Source organism: Vanellus vanellus, assembly GCF_965231255.1.
Source record: "Vanellus vanellus genome assembly, chromosome: 1".
Lineage (NCBI taxonomy): Eukaryota > Metazoa > Chordata > Aves > Charadriiformes > Charadriidae > Vanellus > Vanellus vanellus.
In genome coordinates this window covers 156,464,541-156,482,575 of record NC_138905.1, presented here as the reverse complement: position 1 = coordinate 156,482,575, position 18,035 = coordinate 156,464,541, and the positions used below count along the sequence as shown (strand labels likewise).

The window sequence follows — 18,035 nt, the reverse complement described above, 5'->3', positions numbered from 1 at the left end:
CATCTCATTTCTGATACAGGGAACTATAGGTGTACTCCTTACTTTATTCTTGTCTTATTTTCTGCTCCTTACTGCCAAGGCACGAACATTTCCGATTTTTTGTTAGAACTATTTGCAAAAAGACAAGCATATAATGAAAAAGGATGTGAAAGAGAAGCCAAATGACATCACTTAAGTCGGTTTAAAGAAGCTTGATATTTGGTTGTTTATAATGTCAGTACGTTAGTTGTTTGTACTGTGATAAGAGCATTTTTGGTGCGGAGACTGAGCCACAAGACTTATTGCAGCAATGCAGACAGTGTTTGTCTGTTGGTTAGGGAAATGGACTGGAAGGCAGGAAGGTCTTAGGTCCTAGACCAAGCTGAACCAGTGACTCATCGTGCGACTCTGGGAAAGTGCGTTCAACTCAGTTCTGCAACGTTGCAGAAATCAGAGCAGCTGCCGAACTGAAGCGAAGCAGGTTGTAAGTCACAAGTCAACAGTACATACGGGAAAGACAAGCCCTTTTGTTTTATTCTGGGTAAAAGTAAATTCTACGTTATCTTCTCCCGAGCCACCGTTTCACAGTGTGGCTGCAGTAATTTTCTTATACAGTCAATTGGATATTTTAAAAGAAATTGAACATCCCCCCCAAAAAAACCTTTCCCACCCCTCCCATGAAATTTGTGTAGAAGTGGGTGTGAAGAAAAAAAATTACTGTTACTTATTTTTTAGTATCAAGGAGAAATTAATTTCGCCTTTTCAGGTTTCAGATTTTGACATCTACAGATTACAAATACACAAAATAAGCATTATTTTGAGCTATGGATTTTGTCACCTGAGTAGGTAAGCAACTAAACCAGGTTTTTGGTAGAAGTGGGAATAGAAATATATCATGTAAGTTTTAAGAGTAGGAATCATAATGCTTCTACTTTTTTGAATTTTTCGGGTGTTTCTTATGTGCATTGGGACATCTTAATGGCATAATAAGTTAAAACAAATTTAAAAGGAGCTTTTAAAGGTCCCTTCTTTTCTCTTTTGAGAACATATATTGACACATTTTGCTAATAAAAAGTATATAGGTGAGAAAGGAGATTATCACTAATAGTTGACTGTCAGATTTTATATCCACGAGGAAAAGATCGATCTTTTTTCTGAACACCTTATTCTGTGTTTTAGATTGCCTGTCTTGACCCTGTTGCAAATAGCAAAACTTTCACAGAGGTCTGCATTAGTCCTGATATATCAGATCCTCTAATATACCTTCTTTATCTGTTATACCCCCCATAACGGTCTGCTTTTGCCAGCGGCAACGCTGATCAACTCAGAGCAGAGAGGAGGCTTAGGGAGGAGGTTCAGTTTTGAAATCTAAACGGAAAAGTGAAATGGGTCAGTAAGCAAGCCAGTTCTCATGGGCTTTTTCTTTACTGAAATAGAAAGGAAATGGTGGGTGTTGCATCTGACCAAGCAGTTAGCAGTAAACACTTCCATCATCAAATGCAGTTCTTTTTCCAGTTTGCAAATCTCTTATCCATTCTTCTTACTTTTAAGGAAATATCAGTCCAGCCCTGAGAAGCAGTTCTGAAAAATTGCATAGCAAATTTCCACATTTAATATTTCCAGTACAGTCATTTGTCTAACAGCCAACTCTGAAAAGTGAGCCAGGGCTGTAAGAGTTATACTGGACTAGACCTACCCGGCAGCACGTGTGATAAAAGCAGGCAGCCAATCTGTGCCATCACTGATAAAGCTGTGCAGATCATTCCTTTCAAATCGTGCTCTCAGTGATGGCTCCAGACTGCCAGTTCTTGGTATATATTTCTAATTGCAATTTAGTAAATAATTCTGCAGGAGGAACTTCAACTCAGCTCACTTTCTCTCTCTGCTGTATTTGATTCTGCAGGCATAACAGGATTAAAAAAGGCCATTAAAAACTGTCACTACCCTCACCCCACCAAGGATAAAAAAAAAAAAAAGCTGAATGCACAAGAACCAGGTCAGCAGGTTATGGCTGCAAAGAACTATTCTTCCGAGGAGAACTACCTAACTAATTCAATTTACAAGTGCAGTTCATACACAACCAAACGTTTTTAAGTGATTATAGAAATCATGAAACTGGGATAAAAAGTCAGTGGTCACGCTTACATTTCGGGAAACCCTGGCAGCGTTGCACTGCACTGAACAAATATAGACGATAGAGCCATGCAAGCAGCTGTGCGGCTGGTTTCCGTCAGCCGCTGCCCCGCGAGCCGGGCTCATGCGACCGACCGCGCTGCTGCTGGTGCAAAAGCAAAAATCTTTCCTACGTTGGCAGGTTGGTTCCTTCTTAGTGTAATAGGTGCAGATGCGTTTTCCGAAATGCTGGGTGCATATCTGAAGTATAATTTAGCAACTTTTAAGGTTTACCAACCACTAAGAATAATATGTTCTTAAGTAAGTTTCCTGAGTCTGCCAATTTACGTAGGTGAGTAAACTAGACAGGTCAAATAACTGGCCTGGTTTATAAATAGACTAAAAAAAAATCTCCATATATAGACTAGCATCCAGACTTTCTATTGTTTGAAGCAAATGATATCATTATTTGGATGTCTTTCCAGAACTGAAAATGACTAGACTTCGGAAACTAAAAGTAGTTAAATATAGAAATTGCTACTTTAATGAGTGGATGCTGTGTTTCATTATTATGCTACTAGTGTGTGAACAAATGCCTTTCTGTTCTTAGGGATGGGAAGGGGGATTCTATTCCAGTAATATAAGATATTGGACAAAAGCCAAATTCAGATTAAGGGCTGACAGCGTCTTTACCCTTATTCCTTTACGGAAAATATTTTTCATCCACTGTGCAGTGTAACTGCACATATGAGGTGATTACACTGTCCACTAACTTGTGCCTTGCATAAGCCTTTACACTTGTGCAGATCAAATACAAAATGCACAGTGGTTTGCATTAACAAAAAAAAAATTAAAAGAGAAACTGTAGCTTGTCATCACAGGCTCCCTAAAAACTGATTACATCTACTTTGCCAAGTTAGAGAGCCTTCTTCATCACTGATAACTAGAAAACACTTCTTCTGACTCCTGCAATCCATACTTTTTAAAACCACCGAAGTGGCTTCTGTGGAGATACACTTAATTTCTAGGGATGAGGTGTTGGGAATAAGGGCTTATGTTAAGATGTCCCAGCACTCTTACTCTAAAGACCACCATCTTTTTAGATGAGGAATGCCATGTTGGATGCTAGTTGAGAGTGTGTTGTCTCATAAGGAAAGATAATAGACTAAAATAATACGCGTCTTTAAAAGCATGCATTTACAAAGATGGAATCAAGTTTAACGAGATATGAGGACAGATTTTAATTTAACAATCCATATTTTCCCCCAACTACTTCTGCTTCTTCTACTTATCTCGCAGATTTAACTAGAAATTCCTGTTCTGAACAAAGAGGCAGTTGATACGAAGCCACCGAAATTTAGGCATCTACATAGTCACAAGGTGTCCGAGTTCTCTATGTAATCAGGGAAACCAATGGGCTTGCCTTAACTAATAGTAACAATTAATGTATGTACCTTTGCTTACCTTTATTAATACATTTCCAGCTTCAAACTCTTACTAGACTCACATCTGTGGGGCTTTTTTGCTGCGAACAAACCTGATTCTTAAGTTGGTAAAACTGAAAACAGAGTGTTCATGAGCAGCACTTTTATTGTCCTTCTGTAGTCACTGTGGGCCATAGGTGTCAGCTGATGACCATGTACCATTTGCGCCTTTGTAAGAGGTAAAAGATATCTTCAACCATGGCTGCACGCTCTGCAAAGAGCTTAGTGTGCCTGCAGCATCACCTCTGTCTTGCTAGCGCATGTTCAAGCCTTAGTTGATGATTAAGACAAAAATTATCATTCCTTTAGGCAACTAAGTCACCTGTCTCAAATAGAGAAGTGCCAGAGGACATTGTTCTTCCTCCTCTGGATGCAATTTTGTTCTAGGAAAAGCCCTCTGCATCTCAACCCTCCTTCATTAGCTCCTGAGAGCTGGGGCACATTCGTGCAGAGACCCACGGCTGCTTTTTAGGATTCCCTTTCCCATGGCATTACAGATTCTTCAAAAATAAGCAGCAGTGATAAATTTTTCTATAGTGGTGACTATTTTTTATTGTTTGTCATTTTAAAATGTCCTAACTGGAATTTCCTGTCTTATATTCCAATTCCTTTCTTAGGATAACATATGATCATCTCTGTGAGGGAAAAAAAAGGCAAAATGCAGCTGAAGCCAACTTCATCACCTGTAAAATATGAGACCTCCATTCACTGACTTCTTGACAAAAAACAATGTCATGGCGTACGCTGCTTGCTCAGAAGTGTACTCTTTGCAAACAACCTTATGTTGGGCGAATGGGCAAGACCCCTGGACAGTTATTCAAATATCTGTACTGTATATTTAGGCAGCTTTTAAGATTTACCCTGTGACATAGCAACTGAGCCTCTTAAGCACCTTTTTTTTTTTTTTTTTTGGAATGCCTACTATATCACAGCAGCTCCTTCTGGATTCCATCTGGTTTGCTGGGTAAATATGTGTTTGGATGCAAGCCACAAAATCAGAAATGCTTCTATGAAAATGTGAAGGGTAGGTTCACACTGTATCATGTCTGGCTTCTGCAGTTGTTACAAGGCAGTGTCTCGAGACAAGAGATGAGCGAACTTAATAATTGGAAGAGGGGATGGTAAATAGTACCTCAAATAAAGGGAACATGTGGAGCTGTGAAGTTTCACTTTGAAATGAAACTATGCAGCCTTCAAATCAGGGCCGCGTGCCAGAAAGTTCATATAATCAAGAGCCACAAGCCAGCCCATAAGAGGAAAGTCTTTTACAGCTTCACTTCTGAGAGGTACAGAATTCATGTTTCCCATTGCTATCTCCAACGTACTTGCTGAGACACACTCGAGAAGACAAGTTTCCTTCTGTTGGGGTCTTCTCAGCATCAGAGACTTTGTCTTCTCTTGCCCTTCCTTCCCTCACCCCAAACCTTGAGCTCAGACATCCCAGTCCCTGGGAGCAGTGCTGCTTTTGGCTGCTCCTCCTCTCTTGACATTCCTATTGCCCATCAGGAGTCGGAACCGAAGCAAGCTGCTTGCTTGCTTGGCAACCTGCCTCCCAGTTTTCTCTATACAGTCCATCTTAAGAGGGAGGTGGCGTTTGGAACTGCACACCAATCAATAATTCCTAATTGATTGCCACAAGCACTGCTGTTCTCATTGTGTTGGGAAGACTGCCTTAAGCAGTTGTTAAGAGAACAGCTTTTTCATAGTATGGCTGGTGGTAAGTCTTTTCGTGTTCCTCCTGGGACCAGTTTCCTCCTCCAGGTTTTTTCTCATTGAAGGATGTATAAGATATATGGCTCCCCCTACTTTTGGTGGGAAGTGTAAACATTCATGTGATATTGAGGTCACGCACTAAATTATTCTGGTTGCCATGCATCCAGTCTAGAAAAGGTTCTGGCTCTCATTCAAATATGAAAGAAAGAATTATTTCTTAGCGAAATAATTCTCAGAACAGTTGGAGAGAGGATCCACACCCACATCTTTTCCTTCCTCTCTGAATGTGCCAATTTATCTCTCCCTTTCCCTCGCCAATTAAGGTCTTCACAGTGGTCTTACTGTCCAGGGCACTAGTAGCTTCTGGGTTGCGAGCAGGCGGTTTCAGATGGCTGGTTCCTTCTTTGGCAGTGGAACTCGGAGGACAGAGTGTTTTCCAGACCAAGCCTGACGCTTGGCCGTGCAGGCCTCCCCCGCTGAAGTGTTCTCCATACTTGTTTTGAATGGTTGTTTATACATGTTTCTAGAGAAATAAGTTTGGCATCCAGGCAACAAATGTTTTTGACTCTTTAAGGAGCAAAATGCCGGTTTTGAGCAAATACAACTGTGCAGTCACATTTGAAACCAGTGAAGTTCCTATCTGTCTGGTTCATCAGCAGCAGGAGTACCCTGTCATACTCCTGCTTTATTTATTACCCTTTCTTTCGAAGGAAGCAGAAAATTAATGTTTCTAAGTCAGGGCCTTATAAACTGAGTTTCAAATGAATGTGAGTTTGAATAGCTGAAGGTCAGATGTGGAAACAGAGATCCGTGCTGGAAGCGCGGGCCTGTCTGGGCATCCTAGTGGTGACACAGAGGACTGCCTCGCAGGCGAGCCAGGAATCCCCTTGGGACTTCCAAGATGAAGTCTCACGTGAAGCATCCAAATGTGCTCCTGGTTGCCACACTGCAGAAGCGTGCGATACGCTAGCACCCCCAGTCATAGTGCAGCTTTTCAGCACGCTCCCAGACCTTCTAAAACTCTCTTGGTGAAACTTAAGCCAGCTCGGAGAGGCCACTGCGGTTGATGGAGAGAACAGAATGGGGGCTTGGCAGGACAGAAGTTAATGCACAACTGCAACCTATAAAACTATCAAAGAAAATGTCGGTCCGCAGAGTCTTTTGATTCCGGGTTGCAATATTTTTATTACAATTTCCGTATTTTTTTCTTGAGCTGCATGTAAGGAAATGGCTTATATTTCCTGGTCTTTCTGTACTCACAGGACTGTACTTTGAGGTCTGTCCTCTGGTTGCCTTTGTTCTTTGTCAGAATACCAACCCTTGAAGTGAAGGTACTTCAGTGGGCACACAGAGATAACAATTACACAAATGTGGCCAAGATTAGTAATAAATAAATCATTAATGTGCAGAAAAGTTTAAAGAGAACTGCATATCAGTTTCTGGGTTTTTTTAAGAATTGAGCTGAAAAACTGCTTTTAAGTCAGAAGCAGAACTCTATGAATTCTCAGAAGAAAAGTTGTCTTTTGTTGGCTGAAGATGTACTAACATGTAATGGTTTTTGGGGACAAAAAATATGAGAAAGCAAGAGGGTAAGATTTTGTTTTGGGACACCCACATTTTATGCTTGCTGTTTCACGTTCATTAAAATGAGAAGGTGTTTACACTGGGCAGATATACAAGCTTTACAAACATAGATGGCACTTACATGTTTTCTCTTGCTCATGTTTAAGTAGTGTTCACGTTCTTTGAACCATCGATCTTATATTCATTCCAGCACAGTGACCCATCAATATTTAAAGGAGAGCTGGAAAAGTGCCTCTTCTCCCTTTCAGTTTATTGCTTTCCTCATTGCCTTTCTCCGTCCATTGCAGCCTAGTTCGCAGCCTGCTGGTTCAGGCTTTCCCAGGGGCAGGTGCGTGTTCGATTTTCTCCATCAGAGAACTGCAATTAGGTCTCCCATTTCCTAAGAGACTCTGCTGACTGCTGTGCTATTGTGTGCAATGAATGGGGCAGAGTACAGCCGCTCCGCTCAGTCCTCCTCTACCCCATCATCTTCTCCAGCTCTATTTTAAAAATAAAGGAGCTGTAACAACATTTTCCAGTAGGTCAGGCTCCATGAGCTAGACATGCTCATATGGGCCCCTGTGGAGATGTCTAAGCTTGTAAATAAAAGAGGGCAGAGAGTGAATTGCAGATATTTATCTGTCTTGGACTGCTCTGTCCTGGTCTCTGCAAGGCAAGCCTGCTCTAGAGATGCCTACCTCTGAAAACCACGGACCTAAGTATCTCTGTGCCACTTGTCCACAGAGCTGGGGGTCTGTCTCCAACCCTTCAGGTATGGTAGTTTCTGTCTGATTTTCAGATCCCAGAGCAAGTCAGCTGGAACCCACACGTCTGGAGCAGCACGTATTTGTATGCATGACCAGAAACTGCCCTCCTCCCTCCTGCCAGCAGGAGGAGGAGATGGACAGGATGTTTTGGTGCCTCCAGGATGAAGTGGAAGCTTTGTAGAGGGGTCTTACTCCACAAATCCTACTTCCCCCCTTTAGACTGGAGATGTCAGATGTAACTTTGGATGTTTGCTGATTAAAGAACACAACTCTAAGAACCTAGGAATACTTTAATTGGCGAAGTAACTCCACTGTTATTATTCATTCACAACTACATCACTGCAAGAAACACTGAATTACAATTCTATTGCTTATTGTTAGTATTAGTATTCATACCAAATTACTATAAATAAATCTTATTAATTGCACAAAGGGGCTACTGAGTTGCAATTCTGTTGCCTTTCCTCCTGCAATTGGTATTCAGGTGGAAGCCTGTCCTTCCTTACAAGTTTGTGCCTTCTTACTCCACCCTCCCCCAGCAAGTCTTTCAGGGACGTTCCCGGTGGAGAGACCTGTGGGCTCTCCTAAAGGGGCTCCTGGTGGGCTTGTGCCCGCAGGTCAGCATCACTGCTGACTACAGATGCCCATGCTCTTGCTCTTAGCGTATCCTCACCATTTTTGTTCTTCACCTAATTGGGTGCCCTATTCCTCTTTTTTTCTTTTTCCACCTTTTTGCCACCCTTGCACCTCCTTTTCTCTGCCTATGCTCCTCCCAAATAAACAACCTAATCCTAGGTACTTTTTCCTCATCAGTCCCAATTTTGTTATACTCAGAAGTTGATGTTTCTGACGCTATTATCTAGGCAATTTTGGCTCAATATGCTACTACCATTACAGTTGACTAAATGAGACAGCCTTGCCTCCAAAGGCTGCCTTCTGACCCTGTGGTTCATGTTGGTTACATTTCATTTATATTACATATTTTTTGACAGAGTTCTCATACTTCAGCCTTGGCTCCCCAGACTAGTTCTAATTAATCAATACTTCACCTTAGACACAGAGAACTTGCATACCAGTGCAGTGGTGTAACCCATTTTGTGTTTGCAACACATGTCTGCTCTTAGTCTTCCTCACACTTGGTCTTCCCATCAGAGGCCACAGCTGGCTCTGAGAATGAGATTTGGACACTTAGTGCAGGATTCATCTCACCTGAAACTGGACACTTTTGCTGCAGACACATCTCAACTAGTTACCCTAAGGTACCTTTCTAATCCCTTCTTCCTTCTAGGATGGGATTTATTTCAAATGTCTGAAATAGTTCTGATGAGATTCTCTGCACCGTCTGTAACAGCAGGCCAAATATTCTGCCTGTATCACAGAGATCTCAAATTTGATTATATAAGCCCGATTTCTAGACTCTGCCTAGACTCGGGACTTTTTAGTGATTAGGGGACTTTGGGATCATCCAAAATATAAGCAAGACCTGGAATTGAAGGTTTTCTCAGTAGACAACTTCAGAGTTGGGGCTGTTGCCACTCTTCCAGTTTGGTTACACAGATCCTACAAACACCATTCTGCTGCTAACACAGTTTTCACCATTTAACTGCGTATTGAGCAAATCGGGAGATTCATCTCCCTGTCCTTAGACTTCTACAGTGGGTGGATGTCTCTGCATAAGCTAGTCACTTCCACCCCCCTTTACAGTTAAGAGCGAGCAGTAGGCACTTTCTGGGAGAGATGCAGCTGATCAGTTTATGTGCCAGTATCAGGATGGGATGAATTGTACCCTAGGATGGACTGTTCTACCCACTGACCAAAAAGGTATTCCAGGCACCTGTCTCAGATCAAGACAACTACTTTTGGATGTCACCATTGGTGGTGTATTCCCAGAAATCTGTTTTCCTCAGGAAATAAATACATGTGGTACTTTAAGACTACATTGTCCATCGCTAATTTTAAACTGGGCTTTTTGCATTCTAATTATTGACTGATACATGTCCGTTTGATTTTCCTTAATCTCAATTGTGTGCCCATGTGTATAATTGTTTTTGACAAAGTTTTACAAGGGTCCTTAACAGATTTATTTCTTAACATTAAAAAACATTTAAACTGTAACATTTTATACTGTAACTTTCCAGTAATGTCAGATTAAACAACAGTGCAATCATCTGCCTTCAAGAAATTATAAACATTCATAGATAATAAAGTAGAAAATGCTACATGTGACTAAAAGCTCCCAGAGTCATCGCACTAGCAGTCAAGAAGTGGAAATTACGCAATGAGGAGAGGCCAAGTGTAATCCAGAAGAGATATATGAATGCTGGTCTCAAATGTTCTCCCATTATGTTCCCTACCTTTAGAGAATTCTTCCAGATTTTTCTGTTCATTATCTGAAGAGTCTTTGTGCATAAAAGGACATAAAATGAGAAAATTTTAAAAAAAAAAAGCTTCCTAAAATTGTGGAAGAAAACAATTGTGTCCCTACATTAGCTGCTGGTATTGTTATAGCATGTAAATTGAAATGTTGGATGGTGGATAGTGGATAGTACACAAACAATAGACCTTGAACTTCTTCCAGTTGAAATAAGTATTAGCAGCCTCCTTTTTTTTTTTTTTAAAGTGCACAAATATCTTGCCATAGTTCTGATTCATACTCTATTTTCTCCTTAGCAACAGTTTACCAAATTTAGACTCACTCTGCTAATTAAGAAAGAAATAAACGTATTGTTCTCCTTGTTGTTTTCTCAGTAGGCGTAATTGAAAACTCACATGATAAAATTACTATATCTGTCAGTCAGTTACTGTTAGGTTGGGATATATTGCTGTTTACAGCTCCGACCAAACCAGATCTCTAAAACTTCAGAATTGATTCTTATTAATGGCAGCACTACTTAGCACACTGCTCCTTAATGAAGACCTGCGTCCTGTGGAGGAATATGTTCACACAGGCCATACGTCGGCATGGTGTCCATAAAGATGTATAGAACTGTTAGTAATTTCTGAAAAGGAATTGAGGGGGAAACTCTGTGAAATGAAGGATCCTGAGGAAGAGATGCACATTACATTTGCAAATAGGTTAATAAGAAAAAATACCCACGGAGGTAGTGAGTTTGCAATCATTCAAATATTTAACTCAAAAATGGACCCAACCTGAGCAAGCTGCTGGAGTTTATAAAACTGTCTTGAGTTATTATTTCCTCTAAACAATAGCCTAAACATAAAGCAGAGTTCATTACATGACGTAAAGCACTGTTACATCCGTGAAATAATTTCCTGAATCAAACACCTAACCTTTAAATAGCTCGGGGAATGGTTTTAGTTCCGTGGACCTCCTTTATCAGTATGAAAAGCCTACTTGTTTCATTAAATGTGAGAATTAAATATAAACCTGAAACAAAAGTATTTTAATATATAAAATCAGTTAAGACACGGACTTGAACCCTCTCATGACAAACATAAGAACTTGTAGGAACTTTGTTTTACTGCTTGTAATAAGGTTGAGAGCCCGTTGTATCAATATGACCAAAGGAGGACTTAGGCAATGCCCGGTGCCTGGTCCATACCTTTTATTCCTTTGGCTCTCAAGGAGGAATCCAAAGCCCGGAGCTGTGCTTTCAAGTTCTTGGTAGTGTCACGGCAGAGGTGGACACCTGAGAAATGTGACCCAGCAACCCCAGGTGTTGAGTAGGGGATTGCTTAGAGCTACATGAAAAGTCCTAAGCACGGCAGTGTTGGTCCCTCTCTGTGTTTTAGCTACTCGAGTCAGGGCTAGAGGCAGGAATGGCGGCATCACTGCCTATTTAAGGAACAGCACAGCACTTCAGAGCACCCATCTTGTTTTGAGGGCTTGTTTATATCCCTGTCACCTCCCTTCCAAGGGAGGGCATGCTCAAGGTATGAAGGAGGCAGGAAGAGTGAAGGGACCATTTGTCCCTGCTGCAGCGCAATGAAGGATTCAGGGTTCTTCCAGCCTGGAGGGGAGCGACCCTGACTCTGTACCCTACAGCTGGGGTGCCTTGAGGTTTTATCTAAGGAACGGTGCATGGGAAAATTAGCAGCCGCCCTGAATAAGGGGCTGTGGCTCCAAGATGTCCTTCCTGTAGCCACTAGACTTCAGTCCGTCTCTCTTCTGGCTCAATTAATTATTCGCTGTGGGGCAAACCAAGTTCAGAAATAATGATGAGAAATCCCTTCCTCTTTTCCCAGATTACTTACTAGGTTGCTGGGGCACTTTCAGGCGTTCCAAATGCTGGGCTTAGGTGGGCCGCAGGCTGGTCTTCACAGTATTCCTAATTATTAACTCACAGTTATAAAAATCAGACCACAGCATGCACAGCATCTCTGCTGTTCAGGTTGCTGACCAAGAGTGACTGTGGCTGTGGCATTTCGTACAGGCAGTCTGTGCTAGGTGTAATCTGAGCTGGCCTGCCTGTTGAAGTCCATCCAAGGATTTGCATGGAGCAGTGCATATTTTGTGATCAATATATTTGTAGCCCAGGCCAAGGTGGTTCTGGACAGGCAGGAGAGGTGTAACTGCAGCCATCTACTTAATCTGGGTCTGACTTCTAGGTCAAAGTCGTTGGTTGCTAGCAAGTTTTGGGTGCCTCTGGAATAGGCAGCCATTGAAGAGGAAAAGGCCAGAGTTTGGCTTATGATTTTGAACATGATACCTACGCCTTTCCTGCATGTCCACCCATAAATATTTTAAAATACAGCAAGGATTTAGAGCATGCATAGAAGGATGTGCTGCATTGTGACCTAGGACTTAGTCCATGTCCCTGAAGAATCCAAGCAGCTGCGCTTCTGTGATACGATATCTGTTGCATATGTCAAAAAGATGTGTCAGATACTGCTCAGCATGTAGTTGCAATGTTTTGAAAATGTGGAAGGAAATTAATAGAGTAACATTATATTTCTCTATGCTGGTCTCCAAGAACTGGAAAGCCACTCATGGCTGCTTCGAAGTTCAAATTAAAGAAGTTTCAATTGGAAGTCGTAGATCTGATCCTCGTCTTTGCTTGGGCAAGTTCCCAGCGAGTCTGCTAATCAAAGCTTATTGGGCCGTGCCAGATATTGTAGCTGATACCTTTTAACAATTCGTTTTATGTGTGTTCTGGTTTGCAGGGTGGAAAGACTTACACGGGACCGTGTGGAGGAAGAGACTGCAGTGGAGGATGTCAGTGTTTCCCAGAAAAAGGAAGCCGTGTAAGTAACATTTTTTCCTGTAAAACTTTCTTGATGGTACAGGTTCAACACTGTTTGCTATAGATGGACTTGGATCAGACTGCTAAAAGTATTCAAACAATTATTCTTTTTTAGGAAAAAGTTATTGTTGTTTCATCTTGCTTCCTCAGAAGCTTCTGGATTTGAAGAAATACTTTGCTAGCAGGTTCTTCTCTCAAAGATCAGGGCCAAAGGACTTGATGGCCATGGCTAGCTGATTGGATCAGAATTTTAGGGACATTGTGTGCTAGAACATCACTGGATTGTGTGTCAGCGCTAAGTGAATATGAACAAAATGACTCAGTAATGTTCTTGAAGTCTTTCTAATGAAATGGTATCTGATGAAAAGATACCCCATGCATGTGATTTCCATTAAAGCAGAAGGGATCCAGGCCTGCAAAACCTGAAATCCCTGCTGGAAGGGAACCGCTTGGGACTTCTGGCGTTAGGTTGTTGCTGATAATCTGTTCTTTGTTTTGGGCAGTAGTGCGGAATGAGGCAGAGGAAGAGAGATGGGGTGGAGGGGATTAGCCACCTGCCACAAAGAGCTCCAAGAAATAGGGCAGTTCCTATCCTGTATGGCATGGAGCCCTGGCTGGCAGGCTCCTTCTGTACAGCTTGGTCTTCTGCAGCTGAGACGGTGACTCAGCCTTTTCCATCCACCCATCTCTAAGAATAGGTCAGGCAAGAGATGCGGCAGGTCATATGCTCTTTCTGCTATCACAAACCTCATAAGATTTTTTAGTTCTTTGCCTTCCCTCCATGCAGCGGGCTCTCAGTTCCTGTTCCCATCGCATTCCTCAAGCTTGACTCCACGTCTGAGTGGAGGAAGAGGTGGTAGGAAAGTCACAATGTAGGTGGGAGGCAAGGAACACTCTTGTTTACAAAGTCCCAATGTCTCCATGGAAGTCAGATGATCCTGGGGTTACCATGCCATGAGGACTGTAATGGTTATACTACCATCCCCTGACCACGATCTGCTCACGGTCTGCTTTCCATTACAATAACCTAATGGCAAACTGATGAAACTGAGCACAAACAAGCCCTCCCCTGAGGCACAGCTTCTAGTGGGGCTCCCTCCAGCCATTACTGCCATAAGCTCATCATCCAGCACATGAAGGTTGGTGAGTGCCTCCTGTCAATTCCCTCCAAGGGCACTGAAAGACAAAAACTAATGCTGTATGAAACAGCTTCGGGTATGACATTACTATGTCTTTTTTCAGTGTCTTTTTTTTTTTTTTTTTGGTTCTGAAAGCAGAGCATGGATGTACTTGTTCTCCAATAGAGTTCATGAAAGTAAGTATCTGTCAAAAAAACTACCAACTTTTGTGACTGAAATATCTTTCATGTTCTTTATTGACTGAATAACCCTTAATTTCAAGTTACCAAGTCTGTAAGAGAGAAGAGGTAGCTAAACAAAATTAATTGCATAGGTTAGAAAAGCTGAAAATGTTAAATTACCAGAGTAGACAATTAGTCAGATGCCACTGACGAGAAGCTCCCTGTGAGTTGCTTAGTATCTAGATTGGGAGTTAAGAGCAGATTTTATGTACTCGCTCGCCACTCTCACTCTTTCATTTAGCTCAGGGAAGTAAGTAACTCCAGTAACTAATCACAGTGGCCTTCCTTTAAATGGACACTAAAAAAGAGAAAAGGAGGATGTTACAAAACGTAAATTATATTTTGCTACTGTGGTTAATTGTGCAAGATGTGAAGGAGTAGTGGGGAAAGTGATTTAAAGAATTTTATAACACTTCAAAAAATGTATTTTAATGCTCTGAAACGATATACCTCATTCTGAGTCAGCATACGCTGCGTGCATTTTGTGTCTGCTGGTCTCTTCAGATGTCACAACCTCTGTTAAACATCTGGTTTAAGGAACAAGTTTGGCCTTTAGAGACTAGTCAAATTTGGCATAGCTTCTGGTCTCATGCTAATCCTCAATGGGAATATTTATTTTCACAAAACCTCTGTATAATCTGGCACGACACACGTTTTCTGTTTGAGGTGACTCATTACATGCACAATAGACATATTGCATGTTTGCACTTGTAAGAATGCCTGAAGCAGTCTGTCAGAGCCTGCTTCTGCAGGGACTCTCCATGTCGGGACAACAGAGCTGTCCCTTGCAGGGCACGGGGAACTCAGGTGGGAGCAGCGCTGCGAGGGTCTGCAGCCAGCTGTCAGCCCTACCGTCCCCTGGGAATTCACCTCTTGTTTGTGACAGGTCCCTCAAAACCAGGCAAACAAAAGCACTTTATTTGCATCGCTGCTACTGAGTGCATATCAGGAGCTATTGAATGAAGTAAATTCGTTGGCGCAGTAAATACAATTGCAAACTGTGAAAGCAGAAAAGATCTGAAGAAATGCCTACTTTTTATTTATACGTGCTTCTGCTTCATTTTCTGTCGTCGCTTCAGTTACAGTCTTAAGGTACAGCATTTAAATAAAGATGCTTCTCTTTACTTGTTGCTGAATCCCATGGCTTTTGTTTTTAAAAAAGTGTTTTTTTACAAAACATGCCTGCTGATACCTTCTGGGGGCTCTGTGCTAGAGGCAGAGAGGCACTGTCTAGATGTGTGAGGATTCAGCTAGGCTTTGGTGATTTGTGCCAGATCTCCAGATGCAAGACAGCTGGAAGCCCTGTGCTTCTGTCTACACTGTTTTTAGTTTGGGACTGATAAGGTTAGGCATGAAGGTACAGGAAAGTTGAATTGTGTTTCATACGGGCAATATCTAGGGACAAAAGGCCACCTAGCGCAGGTTAGTGCATGCACCTAGCAGGCCTGCCGGGAAAAAAAAAAAATGTGTTTTTAGTTTTTCCTCCATTCTTTTTTGGCTGGTCTCAGCCCTGCAGCTTTCCCGGGGCTCAGTCACAGCTTGACGAAATCTAGTGGGGACAGGAAAATGAAACAGCAGAAGCTTCATCTGCCCGCTGTGGTGGTGGGGGAGCTGCTGCAGCAAGGCAAAGGCAGCGGCTGACCTGCAGTCTCCCACCTCTCATCAGAGCTGCTCAAGGGGATGTGAGGACACCTGCAAAAGGCACTTTCTGCCTCATTCCCAGGAGGAAAACAGGTCAAATACAAATGTTCAGAGAATCATAGAGCATTGCTGATAACTACATTTGCAATTTGCAGCAAATGCTGAGCTGTTGCTCGGAGAAGTTTCTCTAAAGGAATATCTTTCTTGGGCCACGTACGATCCCCTTGAAGTTCCCACCTCCTGTCTCGCTTTTGAGTTCGCACTTCAGAGGAAAAAGAGTAAAGGGTACCTCTTCCATAAGCTGGGTTTTTTCTAGTGTCTAATGACACTCTAGTCTTTGTTCTTTCTCACTGCAGCCTAGTTATTTTACTTTAACCTAGGGGCATATTTACTGTTAGCTGGTTATGAATATGCAGTCTATCTAACCATACCTTGCACCTATGCAGGTGGTTGGAGCTGGGGCTGCAGGAGCCAAGCTTGGGGACAAGCCTCATCCTCATCTCCCCTTCTCACAGCTGGCAAAAAGCTCTGCCGAGTTCCAGTGAGAATCAAAGCTCCTACAGGAGTGTCCAAATCCACACAAAAAGAAACCATGGTATAAACCTCAGTGGAGGGCACAGGGTGAAAAGGAAAAGTGAAGACAACAGACTCATCTGCTCCCTGAGATGAGACAGACTCATCTTTTCATTTTCTCCTAAGACAACTTCTCGTAAGTTGTTCTCCTAAGACAACATCATCTCCCTAAGCTACATGTGGAGAAAATACTGTAAGGAGTACCCAGGTGCCTGGGTAAGAGGGAAAGGAGAAAAGGGAAGCACTGATACAGTATTGAAATTCTGTTTTGAATGAAACAGAAACCCTGGACTAAAGGAAAGAAAAAACAACCAACCAAACAGAAAACTTCATGTTTCTTCCTTTTCCTCTAGATTTTTATTGCAACTCCTAAAATTTCTAGATTTATAGCTCTTTGCAAACCCTATATTGGGCAGAGTATAATATATGCACCTTTAAAATTTGTTAAACGTTAATGCACTTATGTAGGAAACGATAACTCCTTTCAGTACAATGGCCAACTGTTTGACCTATTGAAGTTCATAATCAACCTCACTTCATAATCGACCTAGATGGCTTTGTAGAAAGTGGAAGTGAATAGAACTCTTTTTGATCTTTCTATAGAGTGAGAAAATGCACTCTATTGAAATCTCACTTTGTACTTTCTGTCTGAGTCAAGCATCTAACAGTGCTCGAGCCATTTAGCTATTGTTTTTGCAAGGGGCTGGAATAATGGGAACTGTGAAATGAAAAGACAGCTTCGTGTCCCCCCATAAAGGCCACTTTTTGGGAATGCCTAAACATTCCTTTTTAACCCAGATTGACATGAGGATTCACTATAACTCCTTTACAGATATCTGTTTTACTGCTTTTGCTAATACAATGGCCAAGGGTAAGCTGTTACCAGTTCACCTATAATCACTTCTGTCTGCTTTTGGGTGCTATACAGTTGTGAAATCTAGTGTCTGATCTTTACTTACAAGCATTTTCCATACGAGTTTAAATCTTAACACATGGACTAGATCTAGCAGATGTTTTTCTCCATAATTAAAAAACCACAACAAAATACAATGCTTAAATATTCTAAAGTAAATTCCATTCTTCTATCTTAGGGAAGTGTTTAAACCAAATAAAATCATTTTATCAACTGTTAGTGTAGTTCTTGAATGTCACAATTAACTGGCTTCTAAGCTGGTATCATGGCAGTAGCTCCTTTGTAACTCTTGGTGAGTCCAAGTTGATATATCTGATGAAATCTGATATTGTACTCTGTTTTTACAAATTAAGAACATAAGCGTGTCTTCTCAAATTAGACTGGTAATTCATCTAGCCCACTACTCTGTCCCTAACGATGGCAGTAGGAGATGCTATTTATGGGGACCGCAGAGGTCTGGCAACTTTCTGCAGTCCATTTCTCTTGTACCCAAGATCACCCTATTTATATGTTCCTTCAGTATCTGTGTTCCTCCCTGAATTTGTGTAGTCCTTTTTTTGAAGCTGCTGTAACTCTGTGTCTTCACAGTGTCCAGTGGCACCAAGGATATAAATGATATAAAATTACTGTGTGACCTGTTCTAAGCCCATCTCCCTCTGGTTTCAAGTACACCCTGTTTCTAGTCCTGTATGATTTGGGAAGGAGCAGTTCTGCATTTACTTTATT

At 41.8% G+C, this 18,035-nt stretch overlaps 1 protein-coding gene across 2 annotated transcripts in view; it reads left to right on the top strand.

Annotated features, from left to right (window-relative positions):
* The window catches only part of COL4A2 (collagen type IV alpha 2 chain), a 147,674-nt gene that overhangs the window by 30,932 nt on the left and 98,707 nt on the right, over positions 1-18,035 (top strand). For both annotated transcript variants that reach the window (XM_082498166.1, XM_082498165.1), the window contains one exon: positions 12,743-12,823. In XM_082498166.1, coding sequence (XP_082354292.1) covers positions 12,743-12,823 — 81 coding nt within the window. The remainder of the gene's footprint in view (positions 1-12,742; positions 12,824-18,035) is intronic.